At 37.3% G+C, this 20,670-nt stretch overlaps 1 protein-coding gene across 1 annotated transcript; it reads right to left on the bottom strand.

Moving 5' to 3' along the window:
- Nucleotides 1-3,171: 3,171 nt before the first annotated feature.
- LOC130579257 (coiled-coil domain-containing protein 170-like) lies at nt 3,172-20,345 on the bottom strand. The gene is made up of 8 exons (XM_057375909.1): nt 20,247-20,345; nt 19,666-19,851; nt 12,925-13,242; nt 10,000-10,200; nt 9,061-9,234; nt 8,060-8,302; nt 6,931-7,167; nt 3,172-3,390 (listed from the first exon to the last, which is right to left on the bottom strand). Exons 1-8 carry the CDS (start codon nt 20,343-20,345, stop codon nt 3,172-3,174), a joined length of 1,677 nt encoding a protein of 558 aa, XP_057231892.1.
- Between the last annotated feature and the right edge of the window lie 325 nt (nt 20,346-20,670).

Genomic DNA, 20,670 nt, shown 5'->3' with positions numbered 1-20,670 from the left:
ACCCTTTCTTTCAAAATGTACCTGATTCCTCATCTGCCTTTTTTTAAAAATAAAATHTATTGTGACTTGGGTCATTCACATTCCCCCTCTCCTGAACCATCGTAATGTGCAAAATAATCCAGTAACTGAACAGCCCTAGGAAAATGTGGATGACGCACACATCCACAGAAAATGTTAAAAAAAAAAAAGCAAGCAAACTGCTTTATTCAGAAATAATAAACTACAGAGCAATGGAAGTCAAAGAGTAATTTAATGTGATTTGTCTTTATGCATCTTAATTCTAATTCAACAAAGCATTTGAGTACTTTTGCACTTAATTTCTTTGCAGAATCATGGTTCTGCAAGTAGTGTGTTACCAATAATAAGATGCATATGCAGCAATTCAGTTCCATATACTTTAATACATAACACTATAAAATTAATTTTTCTATTTTCTCTGTGATTTTATTATTACAATGTTTATAGCATGTAAGTTATTTTACTTCAATATGAACAATTGCAACATTTTAATTTGCTGAGTTTTGCCCTAACATTTTGTAGTAAAGTTGTCTTCATTGGAGTTGGTTCAGCTGTTATTTGGAGAAAAAAAATATAGTTCTGTAGCTGTACTGTTCTGTGAGTTATCATATATTATTTCTATTTTAGTATGCAATCTGGTGATAAATCAAAAATCCTTTGCCATTATAAAAGAGTAATTATGAACAGAAAGATAACTCTTAATCCCACACCTTTTATTAAGACAAACAAACCTAGTAAAARTAATCTACAGAAAGAGGAGTGTCTGCTGACAAAACCTTAATACACACTTGCAAACCCTGTCTTGTGTTGAATGCATCTTAGTTTAAAAAAAGAAGAAAACATTTGAAATAAATATTGAAAAGATTTAGATTTAGATTTAGATTTAGATTTAGATTTAGATTTAGACAAATCCTTTGTCTAATTTTTCTTCAAAAAAAAGGACAAACTTCTATGCTGTATGAAACAAGCCTTAAAAATTGAAAGTCAATTTGTTCAGGGGTTACTTAAATTATACAGGCCAAAAATCAACWGAACTTTGTTCACATCAAATAATTTATTTTTTGTTTATTTATTTSCTTTGGCTAAATGAAGAAATATGTCAGCACTCTTCCAAAAATAAGGCAAATACAGGGAATATTAGTAATCAGACAATGTGCCTATTCCTCTATGAACATGGTGAGCATTAATATTTCAGAAAATACAGACCTGCTGTAAAAAAAAAAAAATTAGAAAAACTTTGTGATTTCTTCTGTCTTAATATTCAAGCCAGCAATCAAGCATTGCTGTGACCTTCATGTGAAAATCTGCCTCCTTGGAAATAATTTGAAAACTTTGCTGGTGGCTTCTGTGGGGCTGGAGTTTCACGGCTGGTGCTGTCACAGGGCAGTGGGGTACAGGGATAATGAGCCTGACAGGAGACTTCAAGGCTCCTGGCAGACATCAGGAAATCATTTCACAATGCAAACTTACTTTATAATGGTTAGAGACAATTTCTTAATGTTATKAATGTATTATCTGGGCTGAGTGGACCTAAATTTGTAATGCAATTTACTTAACTTTCAAAATATGGTAAATCATGCTTTGTATCATATTTATTAATGTGGATGAAGATAACGGGCTTTGTTCTTTAGCCATAAATCAAGCATAAGTCCTACAAAACCAATAAAACACAAAGTGACGTTGTTTGTATTATGTCACAAAGAATTAGAAAATTATTGCATCCTTTTCCATCCTCAAAATTCCCAATCAATTCCCAATATCATGCCTAAAAATTTCACTCATCCAGCCTGGCCTTGAACACCTGCAGGCATTGGAGAATCCACAACTTCTCGGTGCCACCTGTGTCTCACTATTCTCACAAAAAAGAATTTCTTCCTAATATCTAATCTAAACCTGCTCTCTTTCAGTTTGAARTCTTTCCCCCCAAAACAATATTACATTACAACACAAGAAATGAAATTGATTTTAATCCAGTTAGCCACAAGAGTGTAAGAATTTACACAAGATTTATCTTTATCTCCTCAAATGACTGATTTTGCAAAAGCTTGAGTGTTTATTTTTTTATTTTACAGCAAGTCACTGAGAAATGATTCTTCAGAAGCAAATGAAATAAAAGCATACTTTTAGTCCCTAGCCAGATACCAAAATTACCACWCTTACTTGAAAAAGTGTCATTTTTCTTAACATAGCATGTTCAGTTTTACTGACTGAGCCATCATTTGCTGAGATGCTGTAGAAAGCCCACAAATGGTCAGACATAAATAGGTAAATCTTTACTGTTCTATACATCCACACAAAACATATAATGGGAAGAGAAAATTAAAACCACACAATCAATTTTGAATGTGCTATCAAAACAGACTTGTCTGCATTTCTTGTTAAAAAATCATGAAGTTTAACAACACTCAGAAAGCAGTTTTTATGAGTAAGAAGTAGTATTGTACTCTTCATTGCCACCTCTCTGAAAATAAACACTTTAGTAGTTYATTTTCTGTAGTGAACAAGAATTTGAAAGTAATTTTTCAATAACTCAGAAGATTTGCCACTTATTTGCCCTGTGGATTAATTGCCSAAGGAATACATTAGCTAGAAGCAAAATTTTCAAGGAGTCATGACCAACCCTCAGTTTTACCAAATATATCTATGTGAGGCAATGACGGGACCCTGTGAGAAAGCCTTTGCTGCAAAAGTGAAATTTTTTGTTTTGCCATACAAGCAGACAAGAGAAACCAGCAGAAGAAATAAAAATCTCTTGTTCAAAAACTGAGATAATCCTTTAACTTGCAGATAACTTCCTTGAATCTAAGGCACTTATGTGTAAAAATGCAGAGAGGTGCCATGTGGCAACAAGAACAGCCACAGGACAAGGACAAGCTCCACTCTATGTCACTCCTGTCACCCAGAGGTGATGCACAAGGAATGCCACTGAAGCAGACATTCAGAAACTTCTCAAAACTGTGAACTGGCCTTGGGTGGCCCACGATTTCAATGCCTCTGCGGTGAAATTTGAGGGCATTTTTGATGTGTTGCCTATCGTTTCTGTAACTGAAGCATTAAGCTGCACAGGGATTTTCTGTTTGCTGTGTCCAGAGAACAGAAATCAGTGTCTGTTTTCTGTGGATGTCTAGCASGCAAGGAAGCAAACAGAAAATTTTAGTTTGCTCCATCTCCTCTTAGTGAAAAAGCTGGGTGGTTTCTCTGCTGCTCCTCTGGGGTTCTTGCCCCATCTTTGGGGCAGACAGAGGGGAAGAAGTGGTGCCAATGACAGTGAAGCAGCCCCTGGAGGCGTGTGATGATTTCATAGTCAGGAAGGGCCAGGCTGGCAGTGTCGAGCCCCAGCATCCGCGACACCACCTCTCGGAAATCCGCCAGCTGCAGGAGCAAGCAGAAAGGGCTAAATTAAATAGGAAACAAAGGAGATGATCAAGAAAACATGCACATATATGCACACAAACAAACACAAGCACTTGTATATCAGGGCTAAATACAGGCATTCCTGCTGTTGCTATAATACAGAGAGCAGAGGAAGACAGAAACAGCCCTTTGAGGCCTAAATCAAATCACAAAACACAAACATYTGACACATCAAGTATCTCAAACACAAAACTTTCAAATACAAAGTTTTCAAGAGTTTCTTTAGTATCGTTCACAGGCATATCTTCCCTGCTGACTCAGCTGCAAAAATTGAGGTAAACACAWTTTTACTTGACCTGATGACCACAACTGGTTACTGGTGGGCACATCCCAGAGCCCAGGCTAAGATGCTCATCCTTGAGCATGATCTGCCACTATCCCCTCCAACTTACATTTTCTTGAGAAAAACACAGCAGAAAGCAGGAAGTTAGAAGAAAGGTGGAAGTTTGGCCCATYCTGTGGTCTGACTTTGATTTGAATCAGGATATAGCCCAAATTCAAGATGCAGCTTAGAAGAATGSTTGTTTTTCTTCTGTGTGTAGTTGCTGAAAATGTCATAGGAATGGTATTTGGTAAAGTAATTAAAGACACTGKCTTTCTCTCTGCAGTTCCAAATGGGCAGATCAGATGTCATCACTGCTGATTTATTCTTCTCAACTCACATTATGGATCATTATCAGTCAAACTTCAAGGCCTCTTCAACTGACTATAAATTACACAGCCAAATGCCTTAATACTCCTTATCATCAACACACAAAAGATGAAAACATTACTATTAGAGGAAACATGCTTTTCTTGTTATCTATCTGAATGCCAAGATCCCCATTCCCAAGCATGAAAGAGACTCAAAAGACCACAGAATCATCAAAACCATCAAGAAACTGGACTCATGTTCTGGTGGGGCAGCATCCTCACTCCACCAATCATGCCAAGGGCTAAGGGTGAGATAAACACTCTCCTGAAATGTCTCCAACCCCAAGATCATTGTGCAGAATTCTGAAGATTCACAGATTCCTCACAGTTAGAATGTGTGAAAAAAAGGGGTTTGAAACTCTCCTGAAAACAAGGACTCAGTTCCAAGAYTTTGCCAAAGACAGTTTGTTTCAAACCCCAAGGAGCTGCTGTCATTTCAGAAACACAAATATGAAAACCAATACAGARTGGGGCTGARGRCTGGAGTCCTCRRCACAAGACAGACGTGGAMCTGTTAGAATTRTTCCTGAGGAGGGCTACAAAGATGATCAGAGAACTGAAGAACAACTTGTATGAAGTCAGGCTGAGAGAGATGGCATTGCTCAGCCTGGAGAAGGGATAGCTCCAGGGAGACCTCGTAACAGCCTGCCAGTACCTGAAGGGAGCTTATGAAAAAAAAAAAAAAAAAAAAAAAAAAAAGGGAGAGCGTCACTTTACACGGGCATATAACGATGGGAAAAGGGGCAGGGGCATTCAGCTAGAAGAGGAGAGATTTAGATCAGATGTTAGGAAGGAGTTCTTTACTGGGAGGGTGGTGAGACTCTGGAACAGGTTTGCCCAGAGAGGTTGTGGATGCCTCTCTCTGGAAGTGTTCAAGGCTAGGTTGAATTGGGTTTTGGACAATGTGGTCTAGTAGAAGGTGTCCCTACCCATGGCAAGTGTGTAGGAACTAGATAATCTTTAAGGTCCCTTCCAACCCAACCCATCCCATGATTCTGTGATTTGAGAATTCACTCCCAGCTATCTGTATTACCGAGGCACTGCAATGTCTCGGATCAAATGTTGGAACAAAGTTATGCCAAAACCCCAAAGTTCCCATATATTATCTTCTACAATGGTTCAGGAGGTCACTGATGCGGAGCTCTGGCAGTGTGCTAAGCAAGTGCTATTCAGCAGAAGCTAAAGATAGTTTTTAAACATCTGGATYGCAGACAGGATAAGGAGGCAGCAAAGCTGGAATTTGTTTCCACACAGACTTTACATTAAAAGATCAAGGCAGGTCTCTGCAAAGATACAGCCTTTGGATGAAGGAGAGAAATAATAAAGGATAAACATCACTAAAGACTCAAACATAAAGGCATGCTACAGACAACAGCACTCCTACTAAATTTTCTTTGAACCTTCAATAAATAAAATTATCAGAAGTGAAAAAACAGGAAATGAATGCAGTTTAGAGCATTAGCCAAAGATATTGGGATCGGAGAACTAAAAAGCAGATACTATATTGTCACACTGTAATTACAAGAAAGTAGAAGGGGTCTTACTCCAACAGAAAGAAAACCAAAAAAAGTCCAAAGTATATTGCAACAATATTCAAGTGATTTGAAATGCCTTGGATTCAGATAGTAAAAATTCAACACTTGTGTGCTTTTAGCAAAATACTTAATGTATGACTCCATGGAATAATTTCTTGCATGTAATTAATATCTTCTTCTCTGTGCTGGATGCTTTGTTTCCTTATGAGATGCATGAAGAAATTAAATTTTCCTGCCAAAWTTCTAACCTTCGTTATAAAACAAAACAGTGCTAAAGATTTCCAGGGGAAAAAAAGACCCCTAGGTTGCTGGCCTTTTCTCCATGTGAATAAAAACACTTTTTCTTTACTAATTTTCTGAAATARCATTCTTAAATTTCATCCAGAGTCATTGTTAGTGCCAACATACAGTATAAATTTTTTAGCTGGAAAATCTAGTGAAGTCCTAAGTAGCTAAAATAAATTTCAAATAACMAATTTTTTACTTTAAGGAAACATCCCATTTGCTTTCAATAATTAAGCCATCAATAACATTTCTAAAATACACAGCATGTAGGGCAATAGCATACATCCTTCAAAAGTTTTTGAAGTCTCACACAAACTACTTACAGACTCATTGAATCATTCTGTTTGGAAAAGGCCTGGAAGATTGTCAAGTCCTACTCTTAACCCACATTTCGAAGTCCATCACTAAACCACGTCCAGGTTTCTTTTAAGTACCTTTAGAACTGGTGACTCAACCACACCCCTGGCAACTTTTTCTAAAGCCTGACTACCCTTTCAATGAATAAATTTTGCCTAATACCCAATCTGACCCCCCCTCCCCCAGAATAATTTGAGACTGCTTCCCTTCATCCTATCATTTAGATTTGTTAAATCTCTTACAACTGGCAAGGAGAAGATGCAAGAGAYGGATGTGTGAGAAACAAAAGGAAAMWGATGAGAAGTTGGTAMRTTATACACCTAAGATATTCAGAAAAAAATACATACTTTAGGCTTTTATAGCATTTTAATACTTCTCTAAAAGGTGACGKAATATTTTGTGATGAGCAAAGAAAATAATGCCTATATTTACTATTCTTTTGCAAAACTTAACTTGTGGRATAGCTTTGCAATCACAATTGTCACTCCAGCTCACAAGAGTGAGCTAAAATTTCCTTGGTTTATAATGTTTGGAACAGTTTTAAGCACAGCTGGATAGCTGCTCCACCTCTACCATTTTCTTACATTCTAAGGGACACTTAGCACTTGTCAAATACCKATAAACCTACCTGTCTCTCTCTTTTTGCTACTTCTGCAAGGGTTGTTTTAAGCACCTTCATCTCACTGGTAAGTGCTTCTAACATATTTTTGTTTTTTTCTTTATCTTCAGTAGCTTTGCGCTCCTTTAAAACAAGTTCTGATTTGGCAGATCTAAGCTGTTTCTCAGCTTTTTCTTTCATTCTTTCCAATCTGTCTTGRGACTTATTGAGTTCCTCTATTGCTCTGTTCTGCTCCAAAGTTTTGATCTGCAAAAAGATAGGGAAGTGTTAAATACGTTGTCATCTAACTTGAACAAATAATAAATTATCAGGAGTGGTCACAAATAAGCACTTTAGTGTGGTTTCTTTTGGGTTCTTGACTAAAATATCACATGCACATATGAACTATAAAGTTATTAAAGGAGACTATCCCATTTCAACACAATTAACAATAATATTTTTCTTTCAAGATAGTTAATTCTCTACAGATTTTGTGAAAAGAGCTCTCTGGACAGAAAAGAAAATCCATGGTGAGCATTCACTCCATTCCAGCCCCTGGAAAAATAGCGTGAAAAAGAGTTGCCAAATGTTTTGCTGGCAAAAAATGGTTCAGTGGGAACACGCACATAGTTGTCTATTTCACTCCATCAGCCWCAAGACACAAAGTCACATAAAATCAATCTTTTTTGCTCCAAGTAGGGGCAGGCTGTCCACTGCAAAGGCAGCATATCAGGCTGCAAACTACCTGTGTTCACCTAAGTGAAATCAGGAAATGTATTACTACTGCAATGTAATGAAACATAGAAATAATCAAAATTTAGTARCTTGCCTTCTGTATTCCCCCCATATCTATCAGAACAGATCTTCTGTGAGCAACACTTGGGAAAATACAAGATGACAGTCATGTCAACAGGAAAGAAAGGGATGTGTATATTGTATTTTTCTTACACTAGCCTGAAAATTGACATTGTTTTTTGCAAATGCTACTTTGCATATCAAGAGAAGTTGCAAAATGCACAAAACCTTGTGATATTATACTTGCTTTTGCCACCTGGTTTTGAGCAGTTCTCCACGAACACATTTATTTTAAATGAATTCCAGCTGTATCCAACTGGAATAGAAAAATGGATAGAAGCACAAATGTAATCTTTTAACTCACCTTAAGTTCACTGGTTTCAGACAGCTTGGCTTTGAGATCAGTATTTGTTTCTCTYGCCAGATCAAGCTGCTTCTGTAGCCTTTCTATCATCTTATGTAACTTTGTGACAGTGAGATTGGCCTCGTCCCTTTCCGCAGCTAAGGCAGCCCTTACTTGCTTCTCTYCTTCCAGCTGAGTTATTTTCTGCCGCAGAAGGTTCATGTGCAGCTCTCTGCTTTCAAGTTTTTCTTTCTGAGCCTTCAACTTGATTTCCAAACAGAAGGACATTTGAAAAATTGCATGTGAAAGACAATGCACATAATTGCACATAATTGCMAATTTAATCGTCTTGTTGCATATATAACATGAACTCCTTTTCCTCTCTTGGAAACTCTGTGAAGTATCAGCATATAAACCCTAACTTGATACTTCTTGTATCACCAATTCATTGTGCTTCTCTGTTGTTTTAAACCTTAAACAGATCCAGTTCCCAGCTCTGTACCATTCTGACAAGCCTAAATCCAAAAGATTTCYCTATGTCATAACAGGATGACAGAGRGATGCTTGAACAATTTTGAGCAGACTTGTTCCAGCAGGAACAACTGAATGAAAAAACTGTTCTTGTTGGAAACATTGAAACTCCCAATGAAGTAACCCACTGGTTTCTAGAGAAGTTTGTGCAATGTGTCTCCCTCCCCGGCAGATCCTTTTACATTTAAATTTAATGGCAGTTGTTTACAGAATTACAAATGTGTATTAAAAACTAGGCACATACACAGACACACACCCAAAACTTCATAGTTTGTTCTTAAGAAGCTAGGAAAGAAGTATCGTATTCAACTAACTGGTGGGTTTAGTTATTTCAATGTGCAGACTTTCTGCACAGTTTGCATTCATTATCTTCTTTTTAAGTGATGGACATCTTTGAAATTCCTCACACAATACATTCTGCTGACTCTAGCAAGCCACTGCACAATTATAGCCATATGTTTATCTTTGAATGGTGTGCCTTTTTTCCTTACCTTCCTTCTGAGGCCATATGCCACGGTCTTGTTTTCAACCACAGCCTCACCTTCCAGTTTCACCAACTGCTCTGCCCGGGCCAGAATCGCATCCATAGTCATATCAAATCCAACCTCTGCTGCTACACTGTCCAGCTTCATCTTCTCATTAAGTTGCTCCAGAAACTTCAGATACTAAGATGGGGAAAAATAAGAAAACTTCATTAAAATTCATTAATTTAAATTAATGGCTTTTAAATTTAAAATTTAAATTTTAAATTTAAATTTTTAAATTTAAATTTTTGGCTACAGCAGCAGCCAAAAATACATAGCCAAGTACACTACCCACAGGAAATAATACTGAAAGGGTGTGTTAATAGGGCACCCTTCTGACACAACAGCAAATTCTCCATATGCCCTCTTATTTTAGTCAACACTTACTTTGTTTATTCATACAATTTTAAAAAATCCTAGTAGTCATGATYATCTAAAAACATAAAAGAATCAAAGACACCAAGATCTTGAGAGATTGCAGACCAGATAATGTTTTAGAGAAAGAAGTAGAAATGAGAGAAAGTTTTGATATCCGCGAATCATTGAGAGCTACTGATGCATTTACAAGGACTTCTTTTAAGCTGTTTGGGGTGCTTTTTGGTTTTGGGGCTTGGTTGGGGTTTTTACTTGGGTTTTTGGGGTTCTTGTTTTTGTTTTGTTGGGTTTTTTTTTGTTTTGGTTGGGTTTTCTTGTTTTGTTTCACAATAACAGACATGGAACTCAAAAGCTTAGCTACATTTTCCAACTGCAATTGTTGGTCAAAGACAAGATATTACAATTCCCTACATGATGTCTGACTTTGCTTTTTGCATTACTCGCTGTGCTCCAGGTAATCAAAGCAACACCACGAGCTGTGTCTCTGCCTTTAGTGACTTCTATTCAAAAGTAAATAATGTGTGCAACTACTTTTTGTTTCTCAAGCATCAAACCATCTTGCATCAGGTCTACAGTTAGTAATTCCTCTTCCAAGTGCTTCAGTTGATCGTGGAAATTCTCGCAACTTTTTTCAGCTTTCTGGCTCCTCTCCAGAGCTTCATGGTACAATCTGGTCTGATTTTCCAAAGCTTCAGTCAATTTAGCTAATTGGGTTTCAAGCTGAGACACCATCTAGGGAGCAAGCAAACCAACAAAACATATGGGGTTAGGTGGGTGTGGAGATGCTAGAAAGATATRAAAGGTATGTCAACAAATTATTAAAAATAGGGTAAAATATTTATCTCTAAAATAAATGCTTTTAGAGGACAAAAAGAAAAATCTGCTGTAACCACAAGGAAAAAATGTCAGAGGTGGTGATATGAGAAACCTAAAAGTGAACTGCAGATACCATACATAAGATGAATCAAATAACTAAAATGTATTGCTATCTATTAAAAAAAAACCCAATACAAATTAATTTAGACTCAAAAATTCCAAACATATGGGAACAACACCACCTGGCAGTCAGCTATCATTCTTTAAAATAAGCCAGTAAAGTCACTGTTCACTTGAGGAGCTGACTAGAAAAAGCATGCAAGTTATTTAGAAAATACATGCAGCATGTAGGGGAGAATGTAAATATGGATAACTAAGTCTCAGAGGAGCGTTTCTGAATGATTAACTGTTAAGCAGTGTTTAACTAAAAGATTTTGCTAAAAAAAGAAAAATAGTAATTTCTGYAATCAAGCCAGAGCCCAAGGATAAAAGGGTAAAATCTCATAAAAAGCAACTGAATAACTTTGAAAACGTTTCTAGTTTTTCACTATTAACTTTACAATACCTTCATACAATGTACAGGATTTTAAGTAGTAAAATATTTCTAAAACAAATGCTYGAAAGTGTCTGGTTACACTACTGCCAAATACTGAAAGGCAGTTCTATAGAYGAAGTTGCTTGTTTCCCTCTCTCTTCTCCTTATTGTCATATAATTATTTGGTTACATAATTAATTATATTGTATTTGTAACTCAGTGTTCAGACACTCATCTCCAAGCAGCCTCTTCATTTTTAGCATCTGGTTGGTTCCTGTTAATAAAATGAACAGTAAGTACACAAAGCTCTCATTAATTTTAATGGCACTGAAAGGTTTCCAATTCAAACTGCAATTAAATACAAACAATAGTTTTCACCCAGCTTGCCTAAAAATACTGAGAAATTACTGCTGCTTATATGGTAGACAACACTAAACAATATAAATCTACAAGACCCCACACACATTTTATGTTTTCTGCATCTCGCATTACTTAGCAGGAATAAGTGTCAGTAACTTGCTCCCCCAGAGATGCGCTGCTGCCTGAGAACCAGAGAACTTTTTATCAGGCTGCAGAGTGGCTGCAAGGGAGGTTTAGAGGTTTCAAACATCCATAGGCACAAGAAAGTGAAGGACCATACCACAGAAGCTGAGAGCACAAAACCACCAAGCTGGCATTTTATCATCCTGGTGTAACTTTCATTCTTGGCTTAGGGACAGCCCACAACGTAGGCATTTCCTAAATCAGAGTTGCACCCTTTTTACCCACCCATGCCTGATCCTTCCTCKTACAAAGGCTGCATTTTTGGTCTCKCATTTCTGACCTCCCCARCTKCTCATTCCTRWGACTTGAGCAGCTCARTCAGMCAGCCTGCAAAATTAAATCCCACTTCCAGCTTTTTGTTTTAATGTAGCTCCAGATCATTTCAAACTAAGACCATTTTAATATGACAGCAAGTTGGGTAGGAGTRTGGATCTGCTGGAGGGCAGRAAGGCTCTGCAGGGGGATCTGGGCWKGCTGGATCAATRGGCTGATGMCACTGGWGWGAAGTTCAACAAGGCAAAGTGCCAGGTCCTGCCCCTGGGTCACARCATTGCTACAGACTGGGCAGAGTGGCTGGGAAGCTGAATGGTGGAAAAGGGGGTGCTGGTCAATAGCTGGCTGAAACTGAGCCACCAGTGTGCCCAGGCATTTTGTAGGGTTTTTTTTAATACTTCATCAAAATGCACAGGGTATTTTCAAGAAGTATTTCCAGCCTTGGACAGAATACAAAACCACTTGCTATCATTAAAAACTCTCACATCTGCAGGAGATGCTGGAATTTTAAAATCTGGCAAGGACACCAAAGCTGGTTTTYAGTGTCTCACTGAAAGCAGCTTTTGATTTACTGTCTGACTTTTAATTTTATAATGGTCCTCACTGATGAAATTTAAAAATGTAAGCAAGTGAGAAACTTCAGTGCAGTGTCARACTGCATTCTGACTCACCTTCCCCCTGAGCTGTCCCTTCTCTATCTGTACATTCAAATACACCTTTGCAAACACTACCAGCCCAAACACCTCAAGACAGAGCCTTCCTATCACCCTCTCCTGGATGATGAACAATGTTCAGCTCTAAGTGTAAAAATACACTTTTATTTTTAGGTGCGGGTTTTGAGGAGTGGAGGGAAAGAAGTTGCCTGTGGCAACTCATCAATTATATCTGCTTTGAGAAAGAAGTCAGTTCTTGAAGTCACCATTGTAGCAGCAAATCCATACTTGTTCACATGTTTCACTAAATCATAGCAACCAAACAGCCACCTTGATGTCTGCTGGCGCAGAAACCAAATTTCAAGTGTTGGAACTGAAAGACCATTCCAAGTCTTTTCTTCTTAACAGCATCTATTATTATTTTAATCTCTGAACTCTTCCTACTTAGTAAAACATAGATGCTTTTCAGCTATTACCTTAAATCAATAGAAAACAAAATTAAAGGTTTCTGTAATTCCAAAACCTAAGCAGAAGGAATCAGCACTGTACCAGATGAATAAAATGAAACAGGATCCAAGGAGAATAAATACATACATTGGGCAATTGCAGTAGTGCTTTGAGTAGAAATAGACTTACTATGTCTTTATTCTCCTCTTTGCAATTTATTTCTCTGATCCTCTCCAAAATGGCCTTCTCAGAAGGTTTAATTATTGCAGATTCACAGTGGAGCAGGGTAGCAATTTCTTCTTTAAAAGCTTCTAAAGAGCTCTGAGCAGTCCTGGCCTCTTCTCTGCTGCTCTTCAAGCTTCCATCTAACTCCCTGGAAGAYTTCTTCAGATTGTGCAATTCCTGCTTTGAGGTGTCCAAAGCTTTCTGGTTGACAGCCAGYTTCTCTTGGAGGTTTCTGATCTCCATCTCTAAATTCTGTCTCTTTGTTATAGCAATGTCAAGATCCTAAAGTGCATGAAAAATTAAACCAGATGTTTTTAATCAGTTATAAACCCTCTCCACCATACACAAATTAAAGAATAACTCGGGAACAGGTACTGCAGACAGAGAACTAGGACCCATATTCCTCACATTTGCTCAACATCAGAGTTTCTTAGGATAACTGACACTTAAATTGATGAAAATGTGAAGCCTGCTGTGATCACACTAAAGATTAACCTCTTATAGTGACTTGAAATAAAGAATACATAAATAAAATTTGCAGGTGAGTGAAACCATTTTTTTTTTATTTTAAAACTATTGAAATCTTACTTTTCCATCCAGATAACAAGACCTGAAAAACAGGTAGCAAACAAGATGTAACACAAATAAAGCCAAAGTACTACAGCTTAGAGGGGAAAGGATAGGACAGGATAGAATAGAATATTTCAGTCAGAAGGGACCTGTAGTGATTATCAACTCCAACTGCCTGACAATTCAGAGATGATTAAAATAATGGACACAATCTCCCTGAGTATAGTGATAAGAGATGATCTCTGAGATCAGCTTATCTGAATGTGACAGCAATTCCTGAGATCATTTATTCACAGAAATGAGACCTGACCAAACAGATCAAGGATTGGTTGGGAAAGAATAAAATATAGCCAACACATATAAATCTGTATCAGTTGTATATAAATATTGAACCAACAAAACAGAGCAGAGAGAATTGTGTATCCTGACCCAGGACACCAAAACAAAYTATGAGAGAAAAGATAAAGAAATATAAACATCTAAACATAAAGAAATAAAAGCTTGTGAGCATCTTTYCTTTGCCCAAAATACCAATATTAAGAGTGCTTACACAAACACACACAAGAAAAATATTTGCAGCAAAACCAACAAAGTATGGCAAAGACTAAGCCTTCATTCCTCAAGGCTTTTCTGATTAGTAAGAACAAACGGAAAGGATATTCACACATGACACAAMAGGAAAGAATAATACTTCACAAAATATATTTTGTGAATAAGACACAAAATTATTACAGAGGATGGAATATTTGTCAGGGAGGGATTGGATTCCTCTAGAGGTCTCAGTGTTAAATAGAGGCTCAGTAAGTGCACTGATCTGAGTTAAGATTAYRCACACTGGAGTTAAAGAATTGTTCMTGGAATAGTTATGAATATGGTGATTACYCAAGGGTCTCTCAGGGWCTATGTGTGCTTGCTGTGGAGCATWGTATGTCATTTGTATTAATGGAATATTTGCCAAACAAGCAGTAAATTTGGAAGCATTTTTGTAGATCACCAGGGAGGATGGACAAAAAAAATGGAGTTTGCAGGGCACCTTTAGAAAATAAAATGTTAAAATATGATACTAAAAATACTAAAATTTTTAATAGCTGCAAAARGGAAAACATGCATAAACATATAAACACAACCCCTGTCATTTAGGAAATTATTTGTTATTACACCTTTCTGAAGTAATTTTAGAACTGTTTTAAAAACAAATGTTGGCCTGATTCCTTGCCAATTTCTCTTTTTCATTCTAGACAAGTCCTATTAATAGAAAATTCCCACCTGTGCTCAGAACTACATTATGGTAATTACAGCMAAGAATGAAGAGTCATTTATTTCAATTACAGTTCTCAGCAGTGCCTATTTTTCCTTTCAGAAAGGCAGTGCTAAAATGATTTGCCAGTACCAGGGAGCTTACCTAATCACCATCTTGTTAAACTGTGGACATCTGAAAACAAACATCGCTTATTCAAAAGATCAAGGCATAAAATAAGGAAGTGTAAGCCACCAAGCAGTGGCTGAAAATGGCCTGGCAGAAAAGGACCTGGGGGTGTTGGTCAACAGCAGCTCAACATGAGCCAGAAAGAAGGCCACTGGCAGCCTGGCCTGGAATGGGAATAGTGTGGCCAGCAGGAGCAGGGCAGGGATTGTCCCCTGTACTCAGCACTGGTGAGGTGTCACCTTGAGTGCTGTGTTCAATTTTGGGCCCCTCACTACAGGAAGGACATTGGGGGGCTGGAGCGTGTCCAGGGAAGGGCAACAGCGCTGGTGAAGGGTCTGGAGCACAAGTTTTACAAGGAGCATCTGAAGGGTCTGGGGGTGTTTAATCTGGAGAAGAGGAGGCTCAAGGGAGACCTTGTCACTCTGCAAGTGCCTGAAAGGAGGTTGGACCAGGTGGGGGTCGGTTTCTTCTCCCAGTTAAGAAACAGTAGGACAAGAGGAAATGGCCTTGAATTGTGTCAAGGGAGGTTTAGATTGGTTATCAGGAAAAAAAATCTTCATCAAAAGAGTGCCAAGCACTGGAACAGGCTGCCCAGGGAAGTGGTGGGGTCACCATCCCTGGGGATACCTGGAAGACTCGTAGATGCAGTACTTAGGGGCATGGTTTAGCAGTGGAATTGGCAGTGCTGGGTTAACAGCTGGACCCCATGATCTTCGGCTGGTCTTTTCCAACCTAAATAATTCCATTAATTCCAACACCCCAATCAGCATCATGGTCTCACTACACTACAGTCAACTACAGATCCATATACAGAAATGAACTCAYATTACTCAACAAGAAGATATTAAACAGAATGCAGGTATCTTCCAGATAAATTCTTACACCAGCTGCACTTCCAGTTACTACTGTTATACCATAAAGGCTGTAAATTAGTTTGCTCTTATCTCTTGTGTTCTCTAATGATTCAATCTGGAAACACCTGTAATGCCTGCTGAAACTTGTCTCTAATATGTATTTTCTTAATTACATCTTATAAATAAAAAAATAAACAAAAATMCAGGTTCTGGTAAGTTAATTCTTTTATTTATCTGATGGGACAAGAAAAACCTAAAATCCTTTGGTTGTCTGTCCTATTGTAGCCGTGTTTCTCAGGTTCATTCAATTTCCTTAAATAATATTTTCRTATTTTAATTATCTCTTTTCATACAGTCGGTTTGTTTTAATAAATTCATATTGATTAGAAACTACTTAGATCAATTTTATTCATTAAAAGAACAATATAAGTCAATATTGAATACTGAAGTGTATTTTCATGGTTAATTTTGCATCAGCAAATATATTTGTGTTAATTAAAATTGCTTGATTACATTTCAGGTATGTTCTTTAAAGATTTTTCATGGTGCACATCTTTGCRAAGCAGATATTTAAAATAATACTTCAGAGGAAAATTACAAATATTTCCAGGTTGAATCATCAGCAAAGATGTGAAACAGAACAAGACAGTTTACTAGTTCTTGTGGCTCATCAGGGCAACGCTGTGTTAGAATTAATCTGGAAGAATATATGCATCCTCTTCTATACCTTAGATAAATACCATAGAGGAATTGATTAAATACTAAAAAGAAACCTGGTTAGAGCAAAARAGATATTTTAAAGGACCTACAGACACTCTAAAAGAATATTATAATTCTCTAATTAAAATTATCATAATCACTAATCAAAATCATCAATAATCACCCTCTGGACACACAGAAAAAAGGATAGGTATTCTGATTCTCAGTCGAGAAACCTGGGCAACATTTAAAAGTTATTTTTCTCTCAAATGCAAATGTGATATCCAATGCAGCCATAATAAAGGTATGCACAATATTTACAGATCTCTAGAAGCAAAATCTTCCAATATTCTCTCAAAAACAWGGTAAATTCAGAAATAAATAGAATATATTCACAAATAAATATAATTAATAGATTACAAAGAAACAGCTTCTTGAATAGCTTTTTTTTACTTATATTAGTTTTAAGAACTTATTGGCTTTTATTCTTTGATGCTGGACATTGGCATAGAGTGAGACTGAGAGGGGAACACATAAAATTATTGTTCACTTGAATGAAGCCCAGTTAACTGAAACAAATACTCAAGTATCAAACATGCTAAAGAGCATGTTGAATAAATTAACCTTAAAACATACCTAATGRCTTCCATTTTAGTCATTAAGAATTTTGGAATACAGACAGCTACCTCCTCCTGGGACATAAAAACAAGCACYTGGTCAAGAGAAGGAGTTCATAGAAATGAACTAAGGAGCAGGAGTGGAGAACTGCCTGCAATTAGAACAGGTAATTGTTCAGAGGGGTGGCAGGGAACAGTGCAGCAGCTGAATCTTGCTGGAGATGACTGACAGAACAGTGTGATGACCTCTATATACTTAGGAAGAATTTTAAGAGAAATTTGSGGGCATTGGGCTGCCATTTCAATCTGTAATACTGAAGACAGCCAAAATGTTTGGCCCTGAGAGCTGTAAGCACAGGCAGGCAAGAGTCACTTGTACTCAGCCTTTGCAGGGTAAATTCAGCCGCAGGCAATCCCATTAATTAAGTCCAGAAACACACAGCCAAGTATGAGTCTTCTGGCACAGGAACAGTATGGATTTCTGCTTCTCACCTTAACAGGGGAACGTGCCACAACACGTGCAGCTCTGTTCATGTGCTTAAACTGTGCAGCATGAAGGACATGACAAARCCAAACTGACTCTGTGCCACTGGTRACCTTYCTATGACCAAGACACCCATCAAGGGAAAAGGGGATCCCACACATCACACCTYACATGTGAGGACTTAGAGAATTTTTTGTTTTCTATTTTCTTTTTCAATACTGAACTCCTTAATATGCTTTTGYGAACACAAAACCTTCTCAACAGATTTACTCAATGTCTGCAAATSTAAGTAGCTAAACTGAAAGAGCACTGGGGGAATCTGCATCCTATGCAGATGGAACTTTTCAAAAACAATGCTTTTGAAAGGCAATGCTGATCATTTAAAAAGGCATTTCTGTAAAATTGATTAAATAAATTATGTATTTGGCATATGCACAATAATGATAGGAAAATATTTTTCAGAAAACTAGTTCAACTTGGTAAATGTTTTGGCAGTCAGAGCAAACTTGAAAAACAAGTTACAAATGGAGCCTTGATSCTGGTTTAAAAAATCTCCTGATTCTGGCTTACTTAGTGAGTAAATTATACTCTGCTGTTCCTARCACACCTGTGTTTTAAGTGAAGCATGAAAACAAAATGTTCTCAAAAAGGACCTGTGTAAGTTTTTGGTGTGGGTTCTCTCTCAGTTCCATTGAGTATTAAAAACTTGTACACAGCTTGGTAAGAACTATTTTCAGCAGTAAGTAAAATTTATGACCCTTGTGGTACTTACATTTATCTTCCTCACAAATTCTTTCTTCTCCAGAGCACGCTGCCAGCTATTTCTCATCCCCTAAGTATTTTGCTTACAACCAAATCAGAACACTATATCCTTTAAAGTGTATGGTGGGTGTTTCTTCCTTCAGGAAGAGAGGAATGCCAGGGATGGGGGAAAATGCTGTATTGCATTTGAAAACTCACTTGCACAAGGTTGCCTTTACTTAAAAAGTTCCTTCAAACTCAATCACACACAACTYAGCTACATATTCAGCAGTCTAAGTTTCTTCTCTAATTTTCTCATGYTCTGGCCATCAGCTTTAACCACACAGTTTTACCTGCAGGAAACCTTCATTGGGGTTTTAACTAAACTGCTTCCTTTCCACGGATATCATTCAAAGTGCAAAGCAATAAGGAGAATTGCTACAGAAATGCACTTTGYTCATCCATCCATTGAAATATATGAACTCTTAATGGGGAGTTCTACTGGAGCAATTCAGTCCTTAAATCACATCCTTTTCCTTCACAGATCATAGCTAGGTGAATTTGGCAAGTACTTGACTTACAATTTAACTTACATTTCTCATCTGACCATCCTTCCCGCTGCACAGATTTAGTCTACAGCTTCCGAACAGTGAAACGGTGCTTTGCTGCAAGAACCATCCTGCTGCCTACAACTTTCTGGGAATGAGCCAGTGGTTATGAAATACAAATTTAGAGTGCAGTGAAAAGATAATCTAGGGTGTATGAAAGCCAAGACTCTTTACTTTCCACTTCCTTAAAAGAAAGGAAAAGAATAGTGTCCTATCAATTCCTTCCAATTCCTCATTAGAATTTTTGAAAAACTRAGAAGAAAAATTCTCAGAAAACTTGCAGTGTTAAATAAATGTTATTTAAAAGCACATTTTCCACCACTGCATGTTTGTGCCTCACATATTTAAAACAATATACGTTAACAATATACACATTGGTTTATTTACATGTTTGTGCAAGAACAAAGGCTACAAAACAAAGTAGAAAGCAAAAATAGAAATTTGCAAACAGCACTGAAGGACATCAAATCCACCTCAGATTTTTGTTTATGTTATTGTTTAATCTCCATATCTCACTTGCAAAAAGTTGAAAATAACCTTAGAAAAATGTTCTTTTTAGGAAAGACCCTAATCAACATAATTTTTCAGAAGCATTTTTGTCTCTTACAACTCCTATGAAAATTTGAAAAAAAAAAATTTGATTAATTTGAAATTTCAAGAAAACATTTCAGAACTAGACAAGCACATAAGCCATGCAATTATGTACCTTGCCAAGTTTTTCCATGTCTTGATAGTATCCTGCTGCCTTTTTCTGCTCCTTGCTCACTTCTGAAACCAATCTCATGATAGTTTCTCTGTTAGCTTTGGACTCYATCTCATGGACATTCACAGCTTCTTGAAGAGCAGCAACCTGGTCTTTTAGTGCCAGATTTTCTTTRCATATTTCAGAGACCTTGAGAAACAATTCAAATATTAGTAGCTTTTTAAAAGCACTTAACAATTAAATATATTCATCCCAGTTATACCTGCTCTTAATCATGGCAATAAAGACACGGTGTTTCTGGTGACTTATAGCTACTATTTTTTAATAAAAGGAGTAGAAATACAATTAAAATCATGGGATCATATTCTCCCTATAAACCCCCACTTTATAATACTGTGATTCACATTTACTCCCACACAGACTTCATGATGTATGAAACAGGTGGAGAGCTACTGCTGCTCCACATCAATGTTTGACTTGAAGCAGCTCAGAAAACAGCTGCAGCTGCTCCATGTGAAAATCAGAGACCATTTCAGCCTGGCTCTTTAGGATATGTGCCTTTCATTGGAACCAGAAAGCTGCACCTCATGCTCGAAACTTTTTAAGCACGGGAGATTTGAGTTGATAACAGATCTTTCATAACCACCTTCAAGGGCAGGGCCAAACRCCTGATGTGCTGCCATTATGAGCAGCCAACACCTTGGAAAAAGGAGTCCTTTCCTGGAGGGTTCTAGGGCTGGTTTGGTACATTCTGCTATTCCCAACAAGTGGAGCAGATGAAAGTGGGCACTTCAAAGAGTGAGCAAAAAATGTACCCTGATTCCTACTGGCAAGACATTTGTTAAGACTAAAGCAGATCAGTTCTGTCATAAATAAAACCATAATGTGGAAAGGAAGCTAAATAGATGTGCCAAGACCYCAGAAAAACTAATTGTTAAGTTTTACTAAGGCACAGTTTTCAGCAAAAACTAGATTTCCCAACTAGATTTATTACTACATTGTTAAAAG

This window comes from Malurus melanocephalus, unplaced genomic scaffold (assembly GCF_030028575.1).
Source record: "Malurus melanocephalus ecotype Western Australia unplaced genomic scaffold, MMel_1.1 scaffold_264, whole genome shotgun sequence".
Classification (NCBI taxonomy): domain Eukaryota; kingdom Metazoa; phylum Chordata; class Aves; order Passeriformes; family Maluridae; genus Malurus; species Malurus melanocephalus.
This window is presented reverse-complemented; position numbering and strand designations above follow the sequence as displayed.